Source organism: Physeter macrocephalus, unplaced genomic scaffold (assembly GCF_002837175.3).
Source record: "Physeter macrocephalus isolate SW-GA unplaced genomic scaffold, ASM283717v5 random_177, whole genome shotgun sequence".
NCBI classification, from domain to species: domain Eukaryota; kingdom Metazoa; phylum Chordata; class Mammalia; order Artiodactyla; family Physeteridae; genus Physeter; species Physeter macrocephalus.
In genome coordinates this window covers 24,090-44,446 of record NW_021145447.1, presented here as the reverse complement: position 1 = coordinate 44,446, position 20,357 = coordinate 24,090, and the positions used below count along the sequence as shown (strand labels likewise).

Below are 20,357 nucleotides of genomic sequence, written 5' to 3'. Positions count from 1 at the left end.
CTGAGCTGCTGGGATGACCCTTCCTCTGAAACAAAGCAGAGCAGTGGGTGGGGGGACGGGGGAATGTCATCAATAAGCCAAGATGCTCCTTGGTTGTGGAAGGGGAGGGTGTCCACAGGCTGACTTGGGGTTCCAGGGGCCTTGCTGACCACACACTGGGCTTTGGCAGGGAAGGGTGGAGGAGCTAGACCTCTTCAGAGCTCTGCCTGGTGGCTTGGTTTCTAAATCTGAGGATGGCATGACAGGAACACCAACGTGGAGCCCTGATGGCACAGGCCTTTGCTGTGGGATGCTGTGGTCAAGCAACATGAGGCGGGTGGCTGCCTCTAGATGTCACCATCGAGCCACGTTGGCGTCAGCTGCAGCAGGAGTGGGAGGAAAGTGTTCCAGAGAAAACGAGGCCCTAAGGCTCACGCCCAGGTGGAGCAGGGTGTCCAGGGACTGCGGCCAGGAACACCCTTCCGGGAGCCTCACCTGACCCTGGATGTCCTTGCGGCTTGAAAGAGTGGGTGGTAGGAGGGGAAGGACCCTGTCCTGCGGTCACACAACCCTGCCTTGTGGGGAAGGGGCTGTTGGGATCCCAAGAGAGGCGAGGGGTTGGCTGCCACCTTTTCTGGTCTCCCCCACTGTGGGTGTTCCTTTCTGGGGACTGCCCCACACCTCTGAACCCTTCCCACCTCCACGCTCCGCTCCCTGCAGCCAGTCCCACAGCCCCTCTCCCACCCCAGCAGCTTTGGGGTTCACTCCCTCCCGCCCACCACCTGTCCCAGCCCCAAGAATGGTCCAAACCACCTTTACCCTCCTCCACCCCCAAACAATAGATGCCCCCTCTTGTCAACCCCTCCCAGCATACAGCTATCAGAGCTGCCTTGGTCAGACTCAAATCTGACAGTGTCACACCTCTGCTCCAAACCATCACCCTTGGGGGAAGGCTCAGAATCCTCCTCGCCAGGTGTGCGGGCACGACAGTCACACATAGAGGAAGGAGTGAGAAAAGAGAAAGCGGTCTTTGTCTTACCCCACAAGCTGGAGTCACCTCTTCTAAGGGTCAGGCCAGCGCCCTGTCACCTCTGGGATATAGCCTAGAACCCTCCACCTCTTATTCCTGGCTGTGGTTTAAGGTAAGGGTTTTAAGGTCCACATCTGTGAGGGTGTTTCCAGAAGAGATTAGCATTTTAATCAGTAGACTGAGTAAAGAAGTGGGTGGACATCATCTAATCCATTGAGGGCTGGGATAGAACAAAAAAGTGGAAGGAAGAGGAAAGTTGCTCTCTGTTGAGCTGGGACATCCATCTTCTGACCTCGGACATCTCAGGCCTTTGGAATCTGACTGGGACTTACATCCTTGGCTCCTCTGGTTCGTAGGCCTTTGGATTTGGACTGGAACCACACCACTGGCTTTCCTGAGCCTCCAGCTTGCACAGCAGATGGTGGGACTTAACCTCCATAATCACAAGAGCCAATCCCTTGTCCTCGCAACCATATGAAGCAAGTATTATGAACCCATTTTGCAGATGATGAAACTGAACCTGGAGGGGTAAAATTATGTGCCCAAGGTCATAAAACTAGTAAATGCAGAGCTGAGTTTCAAACCCTGGTGCTTGTCTCCAAAGCTTCCATGTAGCTTTCGTGCAATTGCTAAGAGACCATGCAATTCTGTTGAATATCTACTCATCTGATTTTTTAAAAAATGCCCTGTCTGCCCCCCAAAAGCCTGGCAGGATGGAGTAAGCTCTTGGTCCATAGAAGCATTCTAGCAGAAGCTGCGGGGAGTACTTGGCAAGACGAGAACTGGATGGACTGTGGGGTCCCCTTGTGCCTGGGGTGGGACTATGTGAATACAACACAGGACAGACCTCGTATATGGCCTTTTTCTGCGTCCCCAGTCAGTCTGGCCTATGGGGTTGGGAAGGCAAGAGCAGGTGGAAGCTAGGGGTGGAGGCTGGCTTTGAGCAGCAGGAGGCACCAGCAGACCACAGCCTGCCCTGTTCCCCTGACCCCATGGCCCTGGATTGGTCTCGGATCCTCTCCCTGCCCTGGGCCTGGCACCTCTGGCTTAGGGGAGGGTTCAGAACTCATCAGTCATACAGTGAAGCCTGTTCTCTCACCCAGCACCTGTTAGAATTTATCAGAAAGAGAGAGACAGACAGACAGAGAGGGAGGGAGGGAGGGAGGGAGGGAGGGAGGATCAGGCAACTGTACAAAGGGGTTTGAACAAAAATGGTTAGCACTGGTATTCGTAAGAAAGAGAAACTGGACACCGCTGACATGTCCTTCCTCTGCATACTGGACAAAGAGATTCTAGCACATCCATCCTGGTGGACTTTAAAAGTGATAGTGAAAAAATAAAGTGATGATGGAAGATCTTTATTATTTGACAGGAAAACTACTAAATGTAAATTCTGTAAATGAGGGGATAGGAAATCAGATTGCAAAACAGAATGTACAGTACAACCCCAAGTTGAAATCCCTCCCCCCAGGACTCTCACACACACACACACACACACACACACACACGCAGTCCGCCCCTCCACCTCCACCAGATCCCTCGTGAATAACTGCATTGGCCAGGGGCTGGTTCATGGGGGAGGGGACTGCGACTATATTGGGAAGGGGATGAGATCACCCAAAGACTGGCTGATTTAGAACTGGCTAACTTTTTCCACCCTTGTGGCTCTCAGCGTCTTTTGTGCTGGATCATAAACCTTGGCGCCAGCCTTCAGTGTGGGGGGGGACCGTGTTCCCGTCCCGAGGGGCGGAGCGGTGGCCGAAGCTGGATACGGCACAGGTGCTGGGCTGAAGTTGTGATAAAATGGCAGGATGGGTCTAGGGGTCCATGAGGCCCAGCTGGGACTCTACAAGAGCTTTGCTCCCAGCAGATCTGAGTGTCCTGTCACTCCACAGGGACCTTTCTGGGCAGAAAGTGCATTTTGTGGGTGCAGGAATATCCTAGAGGGTGGAATATCCCTTGTGGTGAGCTGAGCTGCGTCCCCTTAGGCCCAGCTTTAATGCCCTGTTATGTCTTGAGATTCCTACTTGCCAGTCTGGCCTTCCCCTGAGAGGACTCCCCCCGTTTCTCGACAAACCCAGGTTCGTGCGGGTAGCTGTGGAGGGGAGAGGCCTGGACTGGGAAGGGGACTGGGGTCCAGTTCCAGCTCAGTAAATAAATGAGTTCAGTTCAGCTCCCACCTGGACCTCAATGCCCACCCGACTCCCTCAAACCCATTCTCCTTCACGGAAACATGCTTCACGGAAACATCCCAGTAAGTCTTAACCCTCTGAGCCTCTGCCCAGGCAGCTGTCCCAAACTGGCTACACTTCCCCACTCCAGCTGCCTGGGTCACCTCCACCCCTGAGCTGGGTCAGGTGCCACCTGTCCCCCAGGTCAGTGTCCATCATAACGGCTTGTCCGTGTTCATCGGGGGTGACCCCGAGGTCAGGGGCTGGCTCCATGGAAAACGCTAAGACATGTTGGATGAAGGAAAGGGAGGACCCCAGGAAGGGGTGGGGGGTCAGGAGAGGACCAATTGCGTGCCCAGCACTGTTCTGTGTCAGGGCTCCAAGGGGGACCTCAGAACCTCAGGTCCCTCACGCTCCAGAGCAAACAGCAAGAGAATAGTGTGGGACACCCTGATCTGGGCTTTGCAGGCGAGGAGCAGGAACTGGGCAGAACTGGAATGAGCCAGAGCGTGCCCTCCTTAGCCTGAGCCCTGGGCAGCAGGGCCAGAAATGGAATTCTCCAGCTGGATGGAGTTGTTCCTGGAAAATCCCCACTGGCCCTTCCAGAAATGTGCTTTTGTGCCTGACTCCGGTTCCTTCAGATTGGCGGGGAAGGGGCGTTTTGGTGGCGGAGCTACACAGGCAACGCCCTTGTCTTCTCTGGATTCTTTTTTTTTTTTTAAGCCGTGCCACGCGGCATGTGGGATCTTAGTTCCCCAACCAGGGGTCAAACTCATGCCCCCTGCGGTAGAAGTGTGGAGTCCTAACCACCGGACTGCCAGGGAAGTCCCGTCTCTGGATTCTAGGACAGCTGAAGTGGAGATTCATGCACTTATTGAGCACCATCTGTCAGCTTCACAGCGTTCTCTCAACCACCCTGAGAAGCAGGGATCAAGGTCCCCATCGTTTGACAAGGAAGCTGACGCTGGGAGATACCAAGTGGCTTGCCCAAGGTCACATGGCCAAGTCAGAATTCTATCTAAGCCCACCTATCGTGGGCCGGCCTGCTTATGGCTCCAGTCCCCCCACCCCATTCAGGATTCCCAAAATGGCAGGGACAGCCTGCAGGCTGAGGATGCCACTTCCAGCTCAGTCCCATTTGACTGAGCCTGGGCTGGCCCTGTGCCTGCCACTCTCAGAATAACCTTGGTGGTTCTGGGCATGGATCACAGACCATCACCTGGGATCTATTTTTGTCCTTCGGGTAACAAGGAAGTCTCACCTTGCGCAGTAACCCCTTGGGGTGAGGGTAAAACGTATGACTCCCCAGTCCCGGCTGACCTTGCTGCCCTGCTGGGAAATGACCCCAGTGGGGAAGGCGGAGGCCTGGCTCAGCCACGCTCCCTGTCTTGCCCTGCCCAGACACGTTCCAGAATCTGTCTTCCTACCCCCATCCCTTCTTCCTGGCAGCCCACACCCTCCCCCGACCCGGACAAAGACTAGGAAACTGACAAATGGATCATTTGTCCTCATGATCCATTGCTTAATCTTATGCACCTGAACAGCCAGAAAATTCTTTCTCACATCTATCTGTGGAAACAAGCCCCATTTCCTTAAGTGTTAGCCAGAGAGTTCTAGAATCCAGGTTCAGGAGCCATCTGGGAAACCAGCTCCTAAACTTAACTTTCAGATTCTGGAGCCCTGGAATCCTATGGGGCAGTGGTTGATGACATTTGAGGAGATGACAGAAGCTATGGGCATACCATAGACACTCTGGAAGGTCAAGTACAGTCTTAGGGGTCATGGACCCCAAAGACTATTTATAGAGGGGTGATCCCTGGGAGTGGAGCCCAGAGATGCAGAGAGAGGTACCCCAGCAGACTTATGGACTCCTTTCTGCTGAAATCAAGTGTGTGGAGGGGGGAGGAGTTTTGTGCCCTGAACTCAGTGACATAAGATAAAGGCACAGAAAAAAGACTAGAAGGAAACCTGGTAAAAATGTTACTGTAACAACAAAACCAAGAATGACTGTAGCTGTGATGACAATAATAATACTAGCTATTCCCATTTTTTGAGGGCCAATTACGTGTCAGCCCCTGTGCTAAGTAAGGGTTTTGCTTGTGTTATCTCAGTTAATCCCTACAACGTGCTCTTCTCTCGGGAGCCACGGCCAGTGGCCTGTGGGGTGAGTGCCATAAATGAGGATGGTTTTTGCCAGGTCTGCAGCTTCCCTGGAGGTGGACTACTGAGCCCTCAGGCCCAATACACAGGGGATGCTGTGTTCTCCTTGCCAGCAGCGCTGGGCCTGCGAGGGCATGGCTGGCCCCCTCGGGGATGCCTTCGGGGAGCCAGCCAGACCCACTGAGCTGACCCCAGCCCTCACTTGGCCCTGCTCCTTTAGGCGTTGGGGCTCAAAATAGCGGCTGCTCAAGAGCTGACAATCAAAGGGTGGCTAAAAAAAGTCCCCTCAGTCTGGGCTCTGTCGCATACGGCTCGTAGGGACTATTTTGGGGAGAGGGTGCCGACGTGCCAATGGAAAATCCATGGGGCGGGAGTCTCCAAGGTGGGGAACCCACGTGTCTCCCTCTCCCCATCCTGGCCGTGTGCAGAGACACACACGTATTTGCAGCCCTCAGTCCACCTTCCTGACTGTTGGACTTCGTCATCCCTACAACAGCCCCGGAAATGGTAAGGAAACAGAAGTTCAGAGAAGGGAAGTGACTTACCCAAGGTCACACAGCTAGAAAGTGGGCAGGACAGCGGTCAGCCTGGGCCCCTGTGGCTCACAGTACAGTGCTCTCCCTGTAAATGTGGCCCCTGCCTACAGCCTCGCTGGGGAAACCAACACCTTACCTTCTCGGGCATTGAAAGCTCAGAGGTGGTCCATTCTGGGGTGGACTGGGTAGGAAGCTAAGGATGACTTGAGGGTCTTAATGACCACATGGGAAGAAATTCCACTGGAAACCCCTGGCCAATTCTGATGGGAACTTGCCTAGCTGTAGGAGAGATAGCTGAGCTGGCACAGGGCCTTGTTCCGAGTGAGCCCATCCCCCCACCCTGTCCCTGTGACTACCTCACCCGCCCTGCCCAGGCTCCCAGAGCCTGGAAGCCCCTGCCAAGTTTCCAGGGAACGTGTCCGATAAGGGACTGGTGCTCATGACTCGCTCCCACCTAGCCACTATCTCTGACCCTGCTGCCACCACCAAGTGGGTAAGAATAGCAACAGCCCTGCTGAGTGGGCATGTACACAGGGACAGCACAGCAACAGCTTCAGGCAGGCAGCTCTGGCCCGCAGATTGAGGACAAGTCTCCAGCTCCCTCTTCCTATCAGACTCATTCGCCACCTCCCACCCATTGTCCTTAAGTCCCACCGCACCTTATGATAAAGCACCAAGCCTCATCCTCTTCCCCTGCTGCCTCAGTGGAAGGGACGTGGAGGGGAGCACACTGCCTTGTGGATCCTGGCCTGGGGCCTGAGCCCTGCCCTCCACCGACGAGCTGTGTGACCTGGAGCCGGACACTGTCCCTCTCTGGGCCGAGAAGCAGGGTAAGGTAGCACAGCAGCCCCCTGAAGCATGGAAAATGGCCAGCAAGTCCTCTCAACATGCTAGGGGCCCTTGTTGTCCTGGTACCTGCTGCCTGGCATCTCCTGAGTGCCCATGTGAACTCCGACCCTTTGACTTCCTGGTCAGTGGGGATGTGGATGGGGTAAGGGTATGGGAGTCCCTGGGATATGGCACGTGTTGTGGCTGAGTCCCCTCTATGAGTCTCCCTGTGACACTCCTGTGTGTGCTCCGCTGCATCACCTGGGTGTGCAAGGGTGGCTGCATCACTCTGAGGGAAGAGGCTGTTGTCATGGAACCCAGGATGAGCATCACCACGACATCTGAAGCAGGGAGATCTAAGGAGGCTTGCATCCAAGTTCCTGAGTCACTGTGACACCTGGGGGTAATTAAGGGAGATGAGGCTGAGTTCTCCAGTCCCCAGATCGGTGGCCCCTGAAGCTCTCACAGCCTGACTCACTGCATGGCTCAGACCTGGACCCAGCTCCTCCCCCAGCCTCCTCACCCCTCCCAGCACTCTTGCTCTCCTCATCTTCCCTGTTCTCTTCTCCTTGACCCTCAAGCCTACCTCCCGCCCACCGCCCCATGTCTCCCGCTGACCCAAGGAGTCCCGTGGGGAAGGGGCCAGGGATGCTAGGGAGGGGGAAGAAGGAAGGGGCTGGGATGGGTTCCTCGCATGCTTACACCACGCAGCCTAGAGTTTAACGCACACTTACACACCCATAGACACATGCGTGTGCACACAGGCACACACGCACACCTGATGGAGTGACAGGGCTGCCATGGGGTCTCCAGGCTCAGTCTCTTAGCACTAGCTCTCAGGTAGGCCCCCAAAACCCCTCAACCCTTTGGGTCCTCACGTGTCCCTGAGGCCCCCTCATTAGAAACACATTACCCCACAGCAGCAGCAGGACGTCTGGAGGTGAGATCAGAGGAAGAACTCCTGCCCTGAGGCCCAAGCTAGAGTCTTAGGATGGGTATTGGTGGATGTGAGTGGGGTGGGGGTCTCTGAGGTCCCAAGGCTGTTTCTTCCCTTGTGAGCAAGGGCCGGACTGACCTCTGGGCCTCTTGCTTCAAGAGCCCTAATCTCTGGAGCTGGAAAATGTTTAAAAATATCCTCATGTTTACATTCTTTCCAAGCCCGCCTCCCAATCCTCAGTGCTGGGTCCCTTTGATCTGGCCCTGTGCCTCTGGAAGGAGCCTGGGAGAGGGAGACCATGAGCTCCGCACCGGGGGAGTCTCCAGACAAGTCTGAACCCCATGAGAACCCTCAGCGTCACCCAGAGAGAGCCTTGGAGCTGGCAAGGAGCCAAGGCTGGAGGCAGATGTCTTCCCAGGGCCGTGTGAGAGCTGGAGTTGGGGCCCCTCTCCACACTCCGCCCCGCAAAAGCCTGGGCCCATGGGGCCTATGGGGAGTGTGTGAGAGTCTGTGGCTATAGACATCTGAGGTAAGTCCTCCCCACAGTCCATGGACCAGGGAAAGCCATGTTGATTGAGCTCCTGCTGTGTGCCCGGCATCGTGCTACACATTTTTGGGGGATTATCTTGCGTAGTTTTCTCAACAACTCCATCTGAGCCAGGCCCATTTTATCAACAAATAAACCGAGGCTCAGAGAGGTAAAGAGACTCACCTGGGAACGCACAGCAAGGATGAGGCAGAGCATGAATCCCGTGTTCTTCTGCCCACACTGAGCCTCCAGTTATCCTCCACTTTGCCCTCGCAGGGTCCAGGCCCCGCCGCCTGCAGAGTGAGGCCAGCCTCACTAGCGCGAATCTGCACAAGCACTTGCTGACCTACCGCCAAGCCCACAAACAAGCACCAGCTTCTTGTTCCTCTCCCTCTGAGACCCAGGAGAAGCCACGCCCCTCTATGACCCTCACTTTCCTCTATCGAAGGGGCTGAGGATTGCAGGAGAGGCTTATGTCCACAAATGCTCAGGAAAACTGGGGATTGTGGACCCTGTTGTCAGCCCCACAAGCAGAAAGTATTTTGAGGTCTGGAGGCTTAAGAAAGGAACCCTCAAATTGGGGCAGATGCCTTAATATGCCCTGGTATCCTGTCATCCATCCTTTCCTTGGCTGGGGTCCCAGCTACCTGCTTACCATCCCATACATCCATCCACTTACCCCCCCCCCACCTATCCATCCATCTACCCATCTACCCATCCATCATCCACCAACCCACCCATCCATCCACGCATCCACTCACCCACCTATCAGCCTATCTATCTATCCAGAACAAGGACCCAGAAAGCAGGTGATTCCAAGGTTCCAGCTCAGGTGCTGCATCCCACTGGCTGGATGAATTTGGGAAGGTCTCCCCACCTCTTTGTGGTTTACTTTTCCAACTTGATTAGAAGTTGCTGGCCTGGGTGATCTCTAAGGCTCTTCTGGGGGATCTCAGGGGAGCAGAGCCCAGCTGAAGGCTGCGGACACTGCTGGAGAGGTAAGATAAACCTTGACAAGACAGTCTCACATTGTGCCCTGCTTCTAAGACTGCCAGCTGCAGCCCTTAATCTCCCTGACCTTCAAGATCCTTCCCTGGAAAATGGGGCCAATAAACCGGCCCTCGTAGGTTGACGGAAAGATTAGATGAGATCTGCTTTCGAAGAACTTTGCACCCTGAAGACTTCTGAGTGGGTACAGGCCAAGCAGAGGATCCTAGGAGAGGGGCAGGAAGCTCTGGTGGACCACAGTAGTCAGCAGAGCCTCCCGTGGCGGATGGGGCTGTGGGTGGGGAGAGGGGACCTGGGCCCAGAGTGGCTGGTATCAGCCTCAGGGTCTCTCCCTGGGCTGGGGATCCAGGCTGAGTTTCCCACGCTCCCCCAGGCCAGCCAGGATGCCTGCCCCATCTCTCTTGGCTGGGGTTGGCCTCCATCCCACAGAATCTGCCAGGAGTGAAGAGATTATCTCCTAAAAATAGGGCCTGGGCCCCAATGAGGTTGTTTTTCTCCCTTCCCCGTGATTTACCATCATCAGCTCAGGGTGCCTGGGACAACAAGTCCCACCCCGGCTCCCCAGAGACCGTTGGGATGAAGGCGTGGGGGATCAGCATGTGTCTGGGGTCAGTCAAGGGTCAGGGATTAGAGGTCAGTCTGGAGATGTGGTCAGGGCTTAGCACCAGGGCCATGGCTTAATCTTCAGCCGGGGGAAGGGGTTCACCTGGGGCAGGGGCAGGGTGAGCCACGAGGGTTCCTCTCCCACCCCAGCGGTGTCCATCTGAATAATTCCCCCTTCTCTTTTTGCAGACTCCCCATGCAGTCACCAGCCTGTGTGTAAAACCCAAAGGTGCCTTGGGCCCAGCATGGGTACAGAGAGACCGATCCCCAGCCTCACCTCTCCTGTTCCAGCTCCATGGGGCCCTGAGGATTCCTACCCAGGCCCTCACGATTCCTACCCAGACCCCTGCTGAGACTGAGGGACCTCTGCCCACCCCTGTGTGCAGATGACTCATATACAGGGACACGAGTATGCTCACGCGCGAGTACAGGACATGGACTCACAAGGTGCACCCCCCAGAGCAAAGATGATATCCAGGCAAACACAGAAATGACACTCTCAGGGACACCCTCCTCAACCATCTCCTGGACAGTTAACCCATGCAGGACCTGCAGCCAGTGTTCTCCGAATGCCCACAGAAATGACCCACCTTGCTCTAGCCTCAAGATCTCACCAAGAGCCCATATGATGCCCCTGTGTCTTTCCCCGCAGGGGACGGCAGGCTCATCCCTCAAGCCCCCACACCCTTGCTGTGCAGCAGGAGATGGAGAAGGGATGAAAGGGCACGTGGACATGGATAATGCACACACGCACATGGACACCTGGACATGGGCCCACAGTCCTTTAGGACCCATGCCCAGTTCTCCGAGGCTTTATTATTGGACAAACGTGAGCCATATGAAGTGCTCCCATGGGCAGCCCATTTAGTCAGTGTGCAGGCTCTGCAGATACGTCTGGTGATGTTGCCTCCAGCCTAGGGCAGGTGAAGGGGCTTCTGCCCTGTCCTGGCCCTCGTGGATCTGGAGTGCTGGGCCATCTCTCAGTGGATTCAGATGGAGCCAGAGGCCAAGTTCCCAGCAGGGGCTGCCTGGACCATTTAAACCGCCGCCTTCAGGGGCACACTGTCTACTGGCTGATCTAGGTCCTTCTTCCTCGCCAGGGTCAAGTGGGTGAAGATGAGGATGAGGAAGATGCCTGAGGGGCCGGAGAGGGATAGATCAGCCCTCCGAAAGGGTCATAGGACTTGTCTATCACTAGGGACTCCTTGCTATTGGTATTGACTTCATAAGGAAGCAAAGTTTCCTAGACAGCATCCCCAAGGCTGGGCTGGGTATGACTCTGTGGTTCTGGTGCCTAAAGGAGCCTGACTGCTTGGCCTGCTCAGCCCTCACCAGACCCAGAACACCCCAGCCTCCAAGGTCCCTTTCTCTGGGGAACAGTTTGGGTGGGGATCATCTGGGAGCCAGTGAGTTGTTCCCACGGACCTCTGAGAGAAAGGCACACCGTAGCAAGGTGCTAGAACCAGCAAAGAAAACCAGCCAGGAAAAAAATTTAGGGGGCTAAAGAAACAAAGGGGATAGAGAGGGAGGCTTGGACTGAAAGAGTTAGGCTGGAAAGAGCTGGGCTCTGCCACACCCTGGCTGTGTAACCCCAGACAAATCACTTAACCTCTCTGAGCATCAGTGACCTCATCTGGAAAATGGGGAAATGCCAGCACCACAGGGTTGTAGGGAGGATTCAACGCAATAATCCTATGCTTGGCGTAAGACCTGATACACAGTTAATGCGTAGCAGTAACAGTTATCAATGAGGATGATCTTGACTATGATAACAGGAGGCAACAGCATAATGACTAGAAGAGTTGGGGGGCTCCTTCTCCATCCCTGTGGGGACACCATGGGACGGGGCACCGTTTATCCGGAGGCTGTGGCTCCAGCCACCGTTGCCCTCCCCCACACAGGAGGCCAACCTCCGTTACCTATTGCTATCAGGGTGCCCACGAGGATGCCCACCGCTGACAGCTTCGTGGGCATGCCCTTCATGCGGCCCACCTTGCGCATGCACTGCCCCTCCACATTGCAGCGACACACGATCACTGGGGAGAGGCAGGGGAGGAAGGTAAGGGCAGTGGGGGCGGGCTCCCCAGCTCCTCAGAGCCCTCAGCCCAGCCCAGCTGGCCAGTATGTGGGTTTTGGTGCATATGCTGTGTTCATGGGTGTGGCAGGGGGATGCAAGCTCCTCTGTGCACGTGCCTGCACGCGCTGCAGTCTGTGCGCCCAGCCACACATATGCAGGTGTGCACAGGCACCTGCTGTCCTTATGAGCCTGTAGACGTGTTGCCCAGCTCCTCCCGCTGCATCCCAGGGGTTCCCTCAGGAACTACAGGCCCCTGACCTTGGCTGCACCCCAGCCCGGCCTCACCTCGGACCTGGATCTGCCACACCCGGTCATGGTGGCTGACAACTATGGGGACTACGTGTTCGCGTGGCTCCACCCAATGCAGGCCCAGGGTGAGGTAGGCGTGGGACCCTGTGGGACCATAAGCAGCGATCAGAGTCACTAGCCCGCTCCCCGAGGCCCAGCCCCGCCTCATCTCACTTCCAAGCACCACCCACTCCCCACCTTGGCCACAGCCTCCCTGCTTCCCCCACTACACACCATTGAGAGCCCGGAGGCGCCAGTCCCGCTGCGCCGTGGGGTTGGGACCCAGGGCAAAGCTGTAGGGACCGTGTCCGCCGGCCAGGTCAGGGTCCCCTCGGGGTCCACCGACAACCACGCCACGGTCCCGGCGGGGTGTGCAGAGGTGTCGGGAGGGCACAGGAGCCAGAGTCGGGGTTGGGGCCGAAGGGGCCTTCAGGAAGTGGATCACGAGGGTCGCAGAGGTGCTCAGTGTTGGCTCATCTGCAGAGGAGGTAGTGCTGAGCTGGCCTGGGCCCTTCTGGGGGTGGGGTGAATTCAGAGTCCCTGGCCTGGTCCCCTTCCCCACAGCCCATCAGTCTCACCCCGTGAGTCCCCTTCCACGCCCCCTCCCTCCCCTCGACCCCCTCCTCTCCATCCCCTCTCTCTTCCTCACAATGCACTTCACCCCCTTCATTATCCAAACAGCTGCCAGGCCTTTCTGTGCCGTTTTGGATGCCGAGCTGGTTCTCGCTGTCCCCCGCACCCCACCCTGGCCCCTGGTGCCAGGGCCCAACAATGTGGAAATGCCCTGACAGTAGATGTGCTCACCCCTGTCGCAGGACAGCCCAGCTCAGAGCTGAAACCTGCCTTCCTGGCGGACCCGCCCTTGGCCCCGCTCTCCGTCCTGTCAAAATGGCATTCAGAGTCCTCCCCACCTGGCCTCAGCGCCCCATCCAGGCTCACCTCCTGGCACGCCTGCCCCAGGAGAGCCTCTGGCCCTCCCTCCTCCTGCCCAGTCCCACACCCTCTGCTCCCAGCCTGTGTCTGAAGCTGACACCCTGAGAGGCCCTCCGGGGCTGAGGTTGGGGGGTGGCAGGTGTCTGGAGGGAAGGGTGGTCTGAGAGGGCAGGCAGAGGCCAGGCCTTCTCAGGGAAGTATGCAGGCCGCGGCCCCTTGCCCATCCCTCCTGCCTGGAGCAGAGCGGATGCCAGCAAGGGCGCTGGGGAGGAAGCTTGGCCCTGCCTATCTGTCTGTCTGTCTTAGGTTTTCTCACCTTCCCAGAGGCCCCCACCACAGCCTGGCCGTACCTGCATCCTGGGCCTCCACGAGCACTGTGTACATGTCCCCAGGCTGGGCACCCTGCAGGGCCCGGGCTATGTGCACCTCCCCGGAGACCTCCTCTATGCAGAGCCAGCCCTCTGAGTCGTTGACCAGGGAGAACCTGAGGGCCAAAGAAGATAGGGCGGGGAGGCAGGGACCACGTATGGGGTCTTGCCCAGAGACCTCCTGGGTCCTGTGATCTGCCCAAGTTCCACATGCCCTTTGTGACTTGAGGGCAGCAGCAGTGCCCGTGATCTCCCTCCAGCTTAAGGGACTCGTTGGGGGGCAGGGCTTAAACCACAGATACTGTGGCTGAGGGAGGGACTCTCAGAGCCTGGGGGGCCTGACTCAATTCCCCTATTCCCAGGTCAGCCCACAAAGGGGCCCGATAGAGCCAGAGCCTGGGAACAGCACCCAGTGCTGCAGTCTGGGTGGGCGGCTGGAAGAGGGCCTGGTCCAGGACAGTACGGGGAAGCATCATCTGGGCTCTCACGGGGTCCAAACACCCCTCTCCATCCAGCCCTGATCCCCACCAGTCACAACCTTCACATTAACCATGGTTTGAGGAGCACTGCGGGCTGTAGATAATGTGAGTTCCCTCTGAGGCCCTGGGATCCTCCCGAGGAAGCAGGGGTGGTCCAGCCCAGCTAAGGGGCTGGGCTTCTGGCTCACCTGAGGGGACTGCGCTTGGGGTCTGAGGGCCGGATGGTCAGCAGGAGGGAGCCAGCGGGGGTGCTGACTGGGACACTGGCCTCGTAGCTCTCCTGGTCCAACTGAGGGGGTGGCACCACCCTTTCCACCAGCACAGTCACGGTGACTGTGGCTCCAGGGCCTGGGTCTGGCCCCACCGGCTCTGCCACGCTCCGCACCACCACCACCAACTTGTGACTTGGAGCTGCCTCATAGCTGAGGTTCTGGAACCAGTGGGGCCCGGGTCACTGTGTGGGCCACGGCTTGGCACCCTGTGCATGAATGTGTGTATGTGTGCGCCGTTCCCCCACCCCTAGCCCCTTACCTTGAGGAGTCGCAGCTGGACACGACCAGAGTCTGGCTCCCAATCCAGGCCGAAGGTTCCCTCCGCATCCCCTGCCTCAATGGCAAAGTCCATGAGGCGGAAGGCAGGCTCAAGGTCGGCGTCAGTGGCCATGAGTGTGGTCACCAGAGTCCCAGGCTCTGTGTCCTCAGGGAGGCTTAGGGGCTCAATCTGGAGAGATGGGGAGGGGCCGTGAGCCCCCCCGTTAGCACCTTCTCAGGGTGTCCTCCCCTGTTCCTGCTTACCTGGGAAGTGGTGAACTCAGGGGCATGGTCATTGATGTCCGTGATCGTGACTGCAATCTCACAGGTGCTGCTGAGGCCTGAGGCAGGGGAGGGCATGTTGGGGAGGCCAGGGTGGGAACAGAGGGGTCAGGGAACCCTGGGCACCTTCAGGGCACTTACCGCCCTCTGCTCCTCCCAGGTCAATGACCAGCACCTGAAGCAAGATGTTCTGGCCAGCTTGGAGGGGGGCAGCCCCCAGTGTCACACTGCCCGAGGTGGAGTCCAGCTCGAAAGCTCTCCCCTCTGCCCCCTCCTCGGGCTCAGGGCTCAGCAGCCGATACACAATGTGGGAATTGGGGGAACCGGGGGCATCTGCATCCTCTACCGAAAGCTTAGCCACCTTGGTGCCTGCAAAGACAGCACCCACATGGATGGGACCACAGCCAGGCCTCGAGGCCTTACCTCACCCACTCTTCTTTGGGTGTGTGTGTGCGTGCGCGTGTGTGCGTGTGTGTGTGCGTGTGTATGTGTTGGGGGTGAGACATTGATATAGAGACCTGAGGCTGGTCCCATCCCAGAGGAGAGCAAGATGGGATAGTTCACAGGGACTTCACCCCTCCCCCACCACCCTGACAAGGCCCACAGCCCACCTGGGGGGCTGAGCTCAGGCATGCTGATTGCGGGGCCTCGTGGGGGGCAGACAGGCACGTTGTCATTCTCATCCATCACCACCACATGCAGCTCCAGAGGTTCGGTGTAGTCCTCACCGCGGGTATTCTGCGCCCGCACCCGGAGCAGGTACTACAGTGGGCAGTAGAGGGCTTCAGATGAAGACCAAGGGCAGCGCCAGCCTGGCCTGGGTCTGGGTTCCCTTCTGGTGGCCAGCTCCAGCTCTTCTGCCTCAGGGCCTGTGGGGGATGTGACACTCCCAGAAGCCCACTGGACGGGGACCAAGCACCCCTCAGCCTGTCCTCCTGGCTTCCCCCTCACCTCACCTCAGCCTGGGCTTCTCGGTCCAGCTCCCTGGTCACGTAGAGTTTCCCCTCCTTGTCCACATCAAAGGGTCCAAGGGGCTGGCTCTCCAGGTGATAATGTACATCGCCCCCACTCCAATGTACCTGGGAGGGGGACACAGAATGAGGGCCCCCAGGACGAGGGGCAGGAATAGCCCATGTCAGCCCTTATATTCCAACTGTTCCTGGGTAGGGAGCCTGGGCCCCAACTGTTTTGTGACCCCAGGCAAGTTGCTGCCCTCTCTGGAGTCCAGGTAGGGTCCTTTTCTTTCGGGGCACTTGTGACAACTCCACGGTGGCCTTGCCCTGGTCCAAGCCTGGATGTTGCCCAAAGTGCCTGAATGACCAGGTTGTTTTGTTCTCTGCCCTCTCAGGCTGGACCTGACCCCAGGCCATTCCTCGAGGAGACTGAGACGTTCCTGGCCTGGGTGACAATCCCCATGGCAGCAAGAAGGTGGCAGCTGTTCTGCTGAGGAAGCCTGGGGTCAGTTCAGGAGGTCAGAGCACAGAGCCACGCCTGCCAGAGGACAGCAGGTGAGCAGCTAAGGGCCTGGTCCCAGGGCCTGATACTCTCACTCCATCTTGAAAACTGATGGGGACAGTGGAGGAAGGAGCATAGGTAGGGGAGGAACAGGGGTCAAGTTGAGCCCCAGACCCACCCCCGCCAAATCTCCACGAGACTCAGGCCCAGCTGCACCATCTATGGGGTTATTTCAGCTGCTAACAGCCACTTACTCACCTGGGCAATGTGGTGTGGATATGGAACTTGGAGATTCTCTGCCAGGTGGACAGGGTCTGGGGGCACCCAGGTGTTTTCTACTATGGAGACATCTATGGTGGCTGTGGCCTGGTGGCCCGAGGCCTGGTCACCCATGTCCTTGACCTGTACCAACAGCTGGTATGGCCCCTCCAGAGCCTGATCTAGGCTGGTGCTCCCTAGAAGGGGCAGGGTGGTCAGCTGAGCAGGGGGCCAGTGCATCCTGGTACCAAACACAAAGCCAAGCATATGTCTGGTGTTCAGGATACTCTCTTGGCCAATGGATGAGAGGGACCTTTAGCACCATTGTGAGCATCCGACCAGGACTTGACGGTTTGCAAAATCACTTCCACATCTGTCCACACAATGAATGGTTGATGGACTGGATAGGTGGATGACCAGGATGGGGGGCGGTAAACGGGTGGATAGGTAGATGAGTGAATGACCGGTTGGATAAATGGACAGTTGACTAGGTGGATGGATGGGGGTTTGAGAGGGTAGAAAGATGGGGATTTGTGCATGTGGATGAACGGTTGGATAGATGGACTGTATGTATGTTTGCGTGGTAGATGGATGAATGGGTGGCTGGCTGAGTGGGTGCGTGATTGGGTTTTCTTTCCTTCCCGAACCTGTGCCTCTGGTCTGAACTCCCAGGTCCAGGTCTCTCCTGCCATCAGTCTCAAGGTCTCCCAGCAGCGTCCTGGGCCACAACCCCTCAGGTCTCTCCTATCCTTGTCTCTTAGGCCCAAGTATGCAGAATGTAGGGTTGAGGTACTTCCATCCACACCATTCCTTAACTCTCCATGAATGGTCCTGCCTCCCCCCATGTTTTTGCCTTGCTGCTCTCTCCAGCTGGAATACTTTTTCCTCCTGCTTTATCTCTCAAGCTCCAACCCATCCTACAGCTCAGATGCAACCTTCCCCAGCTTTTCCCAACCCTCCACCCTATTCACACCCAGCTCAGGCTCACCCTCGGGGCTGAGAGCCAGAGCCCCCAGCTGAGGCTCCAGCTGGAACATATCTGCGGAAGGCTGGGATGGGGCCTGGTTCAGGATGTGGAATCGAAGATCCGAGTTGGCTGTGCCTGGCGCATCCCCGTCCGAAGCCTCAAGGAAGAAGAAGGGGACACCTGGTGTGTGTGGAGAGGGCTCACCATTAGGGGTGAAGGGGTGGGGAGAGTCTCCCAAGCTTCCTTTATCTCTCCCTCGGTCTTCCTTCTGTATTCATCATCATATCAGGATTCTGAAGGTGAGCCATGGCTCTTCACCCCACTTCATAGATGAGCAAACTGAGGCCAAGAGTAGATGGAACTCACCTGTGGACCCTCAGTGCGGTAGGGGAGGTGCAGGATGGGACAGAAATGGGAGGGGGCGACTTGGACCCTGACTGCCCTGTCCCTATGCCAACTCTATGGTCATCTCTTTACTCTCTGTTCTCCCATCAGTGGCCACCTGACCTTGCTGTGAGCTGGCTGCTTGGGGCACTCACCAGGCCTGGTGCCCTGGCTCAGCTGAACTTTGTAGATGGCCTGGGAGAAATGGGGCACCTGGTCATTCTCATCCTTCACATGCACAAGCACGTGCTGCGGGCCCCACAAGACACGTCCATCCTCTGTCTCCAGGGTGACCTGGCAGGGAAGGGTAGTCAGTGCCCCACCTTGCCTTGGTGGCTTTCTCCTACTCCTGGCCCAGTCGTACCTGTAGCTGGTACTCTGCCTGTTCCTCCCGGTCCAGGGCCCTGGTCACCAGCAGGAAGCCAGTCTCTGGATCCACAGCAAAGGGGCCCTCAGCTGCCACGCCTGAGTCTCCTGACAGAACAATCTGGCCCTCAGTCTCCTTACGGGGCAGCGGTAGCTGGCGAGGAGAGAACAGAGGTGAAGGGAGTGGGGGCCGGGCCTGGAGGATGCCCCCTCCATCCTATGGCCCCATTTTATATGTGGGGAAACTGAGGCTTAGAGAGCGTTGGCACTTGCCTGAGGTCACAAAGCCAGTAAGGAACAGGGTGGACATTCAAAGCCAGAGCTCTTTCCTCTGTGCCTGATGCTCCCTATACCCCGTGCCCTACTTTCTAAAGCTTGAAACCCCCCCTCCATCACCTCATCCTTAAACTTAAAGCTCTACTTTCTTCTGGGATTAAAATCGTATTAGTCATTCACGCTATACCACATACTGTCTAGAAAGCAGGGTTGAAAGAAAGCCAGAGCAAGAAAGAGAAAGGAGTGCTGGAGGTAGGGGAAGCAGGACTTGGGGGGAGGGCAGCCCACGCAGCTCTCAGGCTCACCTTGGTCAAGTACAAAGGGAAATTTCCACCGTAGTTTTCCGGGACGTCCACATACACCTCTGCAGGCTGGGCCCCGGGGAAAGCCTGTGGGAGGATTCTCACCACGTCAGCAAGCTGTACGTACCTTCCTGCCGTGGGTGTCGGGACCTGACAGGGAGGGGGATTTCTGCTCCTTCCCTGGGCCTGGCCATACCTTAGCCCATCCACCCCCTGGCCTTTGACCTCCTGACCCCACAACAGGCCTGTAGCCAGCTCTCATCACCATCCCCCAAACACTACCATCCATAGTCAGTGCAACTGGTCCAGGTAGAGTAGGGGGCGAGGGCGCCAACCAAAGCCAGGATCTGAGGGTGAGGAGCAGGGCCCAACTCACCTGGGGGATGAAGAGGCAGAGGAGACACAGCCAGGCAGGAGCCATGGTCAGGATGGGCCTGAGGGACATGGCAGTAAGGATCCAGCCCAGATCGGTGGGCAAGAGGGTTCCTCCCTCTAGAAAGTATTCCTCCCCTCATTCCCCCTCAGTCCCGGGGCCATGGCTTCCCCAGGCCCCATGGGGTACAACGGTCCCTCCTTTTTCAGCTGGATCAGCAACTCTCAGAGCTGCCCCTCCCCCTGCCACCCACTTGGACACTGCCCCCGCCCTTGTCCCCTGCCTGAGCCCATTGCATACACATAGCCAGAGGGACCTCACGACAGACTGGCCTCCTCTTCCTCCCCTTTTAAGGGCCTGCCGCTCCCCATTGCCTGCAGGGTAGTGTCCAGCTCCTTGGCCAGGCCCATCAAGACCCCCAGGCCCAGCTGCCCTGCATTTCTTCATTCTTGTGCCCACAAGGGTCTCCATGGGAGTTTCACCTCCAGACCTTTGTCTCCTCCCCCCCATGGCCTCCCCAGCTTGTAGATCCCAAAGTGGTCATTTCCCAGAAGCACCCCAAGTCACAAAAGTTTGAAGCTCGAAAGACCCTGACGACTCTGAGGGCCACTTCCTGTGGTCGCCTCACGTTGCAGGCAAGGCCTGAAGGGCAGAGCCTGACCAAGGTCACAGAAGACTTGACCACAGGAGAACTCCTCCTGGAACAGAGGACTCGTGGTTCAGGGTCTGCAGGACTGTTCTACCGCCCACTGCCATCCTTCAGCCATGAGGGAGTCCCCGTGGGGCGGGAGCCCTGCCCTCGTCTCAGCATTTTCCAGCACTTAGCGCGGAGCTGGGCGCACAGAGCACAGACAGCCACGCCAACCACTCCCGGGAATTCTTCCCTGGACGACAGGGCAGTGTTTCTCCTTCTCCCACCACCAACACCAGCCTCAGCCCTGCCCACCCTCCACTCCCAGACTCTCACCCGCCGGTGCCTGAGGTTGGCTTCCTTGGTCCGGCCGCCAGGTGAGAGATCTCTTTCTACAGGGAGTGCTGGCCAGGCCGGACCGGGTGGAACAGGGCAGGGCGGACACTTGAGCAGGTAGGCGGGCCAGCCATGCTCGCTCAGGAGTGGAAAACACCACTGGGCCCACAGCAGCAGGCCTGGCCCTGCCCAGCCCCCCAGGTTACTCATTGACTTTGGAAAGCTGGGGGCTGCTCAGCATCCATGACCGCCGACCGCAGGGGGTGGGGAG

The 20,357-nt window shown here is 57.6% G+C and overlaps 1 protein-coding gene and 1 long non-coding RNA gene across 2 annotated transcripts; both read right to left on the bottom strand.

Annotated features, from left to right (window-relative positions):
* Positions 1 to 1,071: 1,071 nt before the first annotated feature.
* LOC114484917 (uncharacterized) lies at positions 1,072 to 7,766 on the bottom strand. The gene is made up of 3 exons (XR_003678281.2): positions 7,618 to 7,766; positions 6,966 to 7,101; positions 1,072 to 1,529 (listed from the first exon to the last, which is right to left on the bottom strand). It is a non-coding gene; the product is annotated as an uncharacterized lncRNA (long non-coding RNA).
* A 2,130-nt stretch (positions 7,767 to 9,896) lies between these two features.
* On the bottom strand, positions 9,897 to 19,529 carry CDH16 (cadherin 16). The gene is made up of 18 exons (XM_028484312.1): positions 19,441 to 19,529; positions 19,123 to 19,180; positions 18,750 to 19,001; positions 18,167 to 18,322; positions 17,958 to 18,096; positions 17,440 to 17,598; positions 16,452 to 16,648; positions 15,695 to 15,817; positions 15,350 to 15,500; positions 14,880 to 15,107; positions 14,721 to 14,797; positions 14,458 to 14,646; positions 14,115 to 14,356; positions 13,430 to 13,563; positions 12,381 to 12,623; positions 12,144 to 12,251; positions 11,701 to 11,817; positions 9,897 to 10,916 (listed from the first exon to the last, which is right to left on the bottom strand). Exons 1-18 carry the CDS (start codon positions 19,527 to 19,529, stop codon positions 10,819 to 10,821), a joined length of 2,760 nt encoding a protein of 919 aa, XP_028340113.1. The 3' UTR covers positions 9,897 to 10,818.
* Positions 19,530 to 20,357: the final 828 nt, after the last annotated feature.

Bases quoted from the DNA above. Each gene is read 5' to 3' on its own strand.
- CDH16 (XM_028484312.1), bottom strand. From the start codon at position 19,529: ATGGGCCTGGCCAAGGAGCTGGACACTACCCTGCAGGCAATGGGGAGC. The intron at 15,818-16,451 runs GTGAGTAAGTGG...TCCCCCTCCCAG, and splicing joins ATCCACACCACATTGCCCAG to GTACATTGGAGTGGGGGCGA. The intron at 11,818-12,143 runs GTGAGGCCGGGC...GCCTCTCCCCAG, and splicing joins GTGGCAGATCCAGGTCCGAG to TGATCGTGTGTCGCTGCAAT.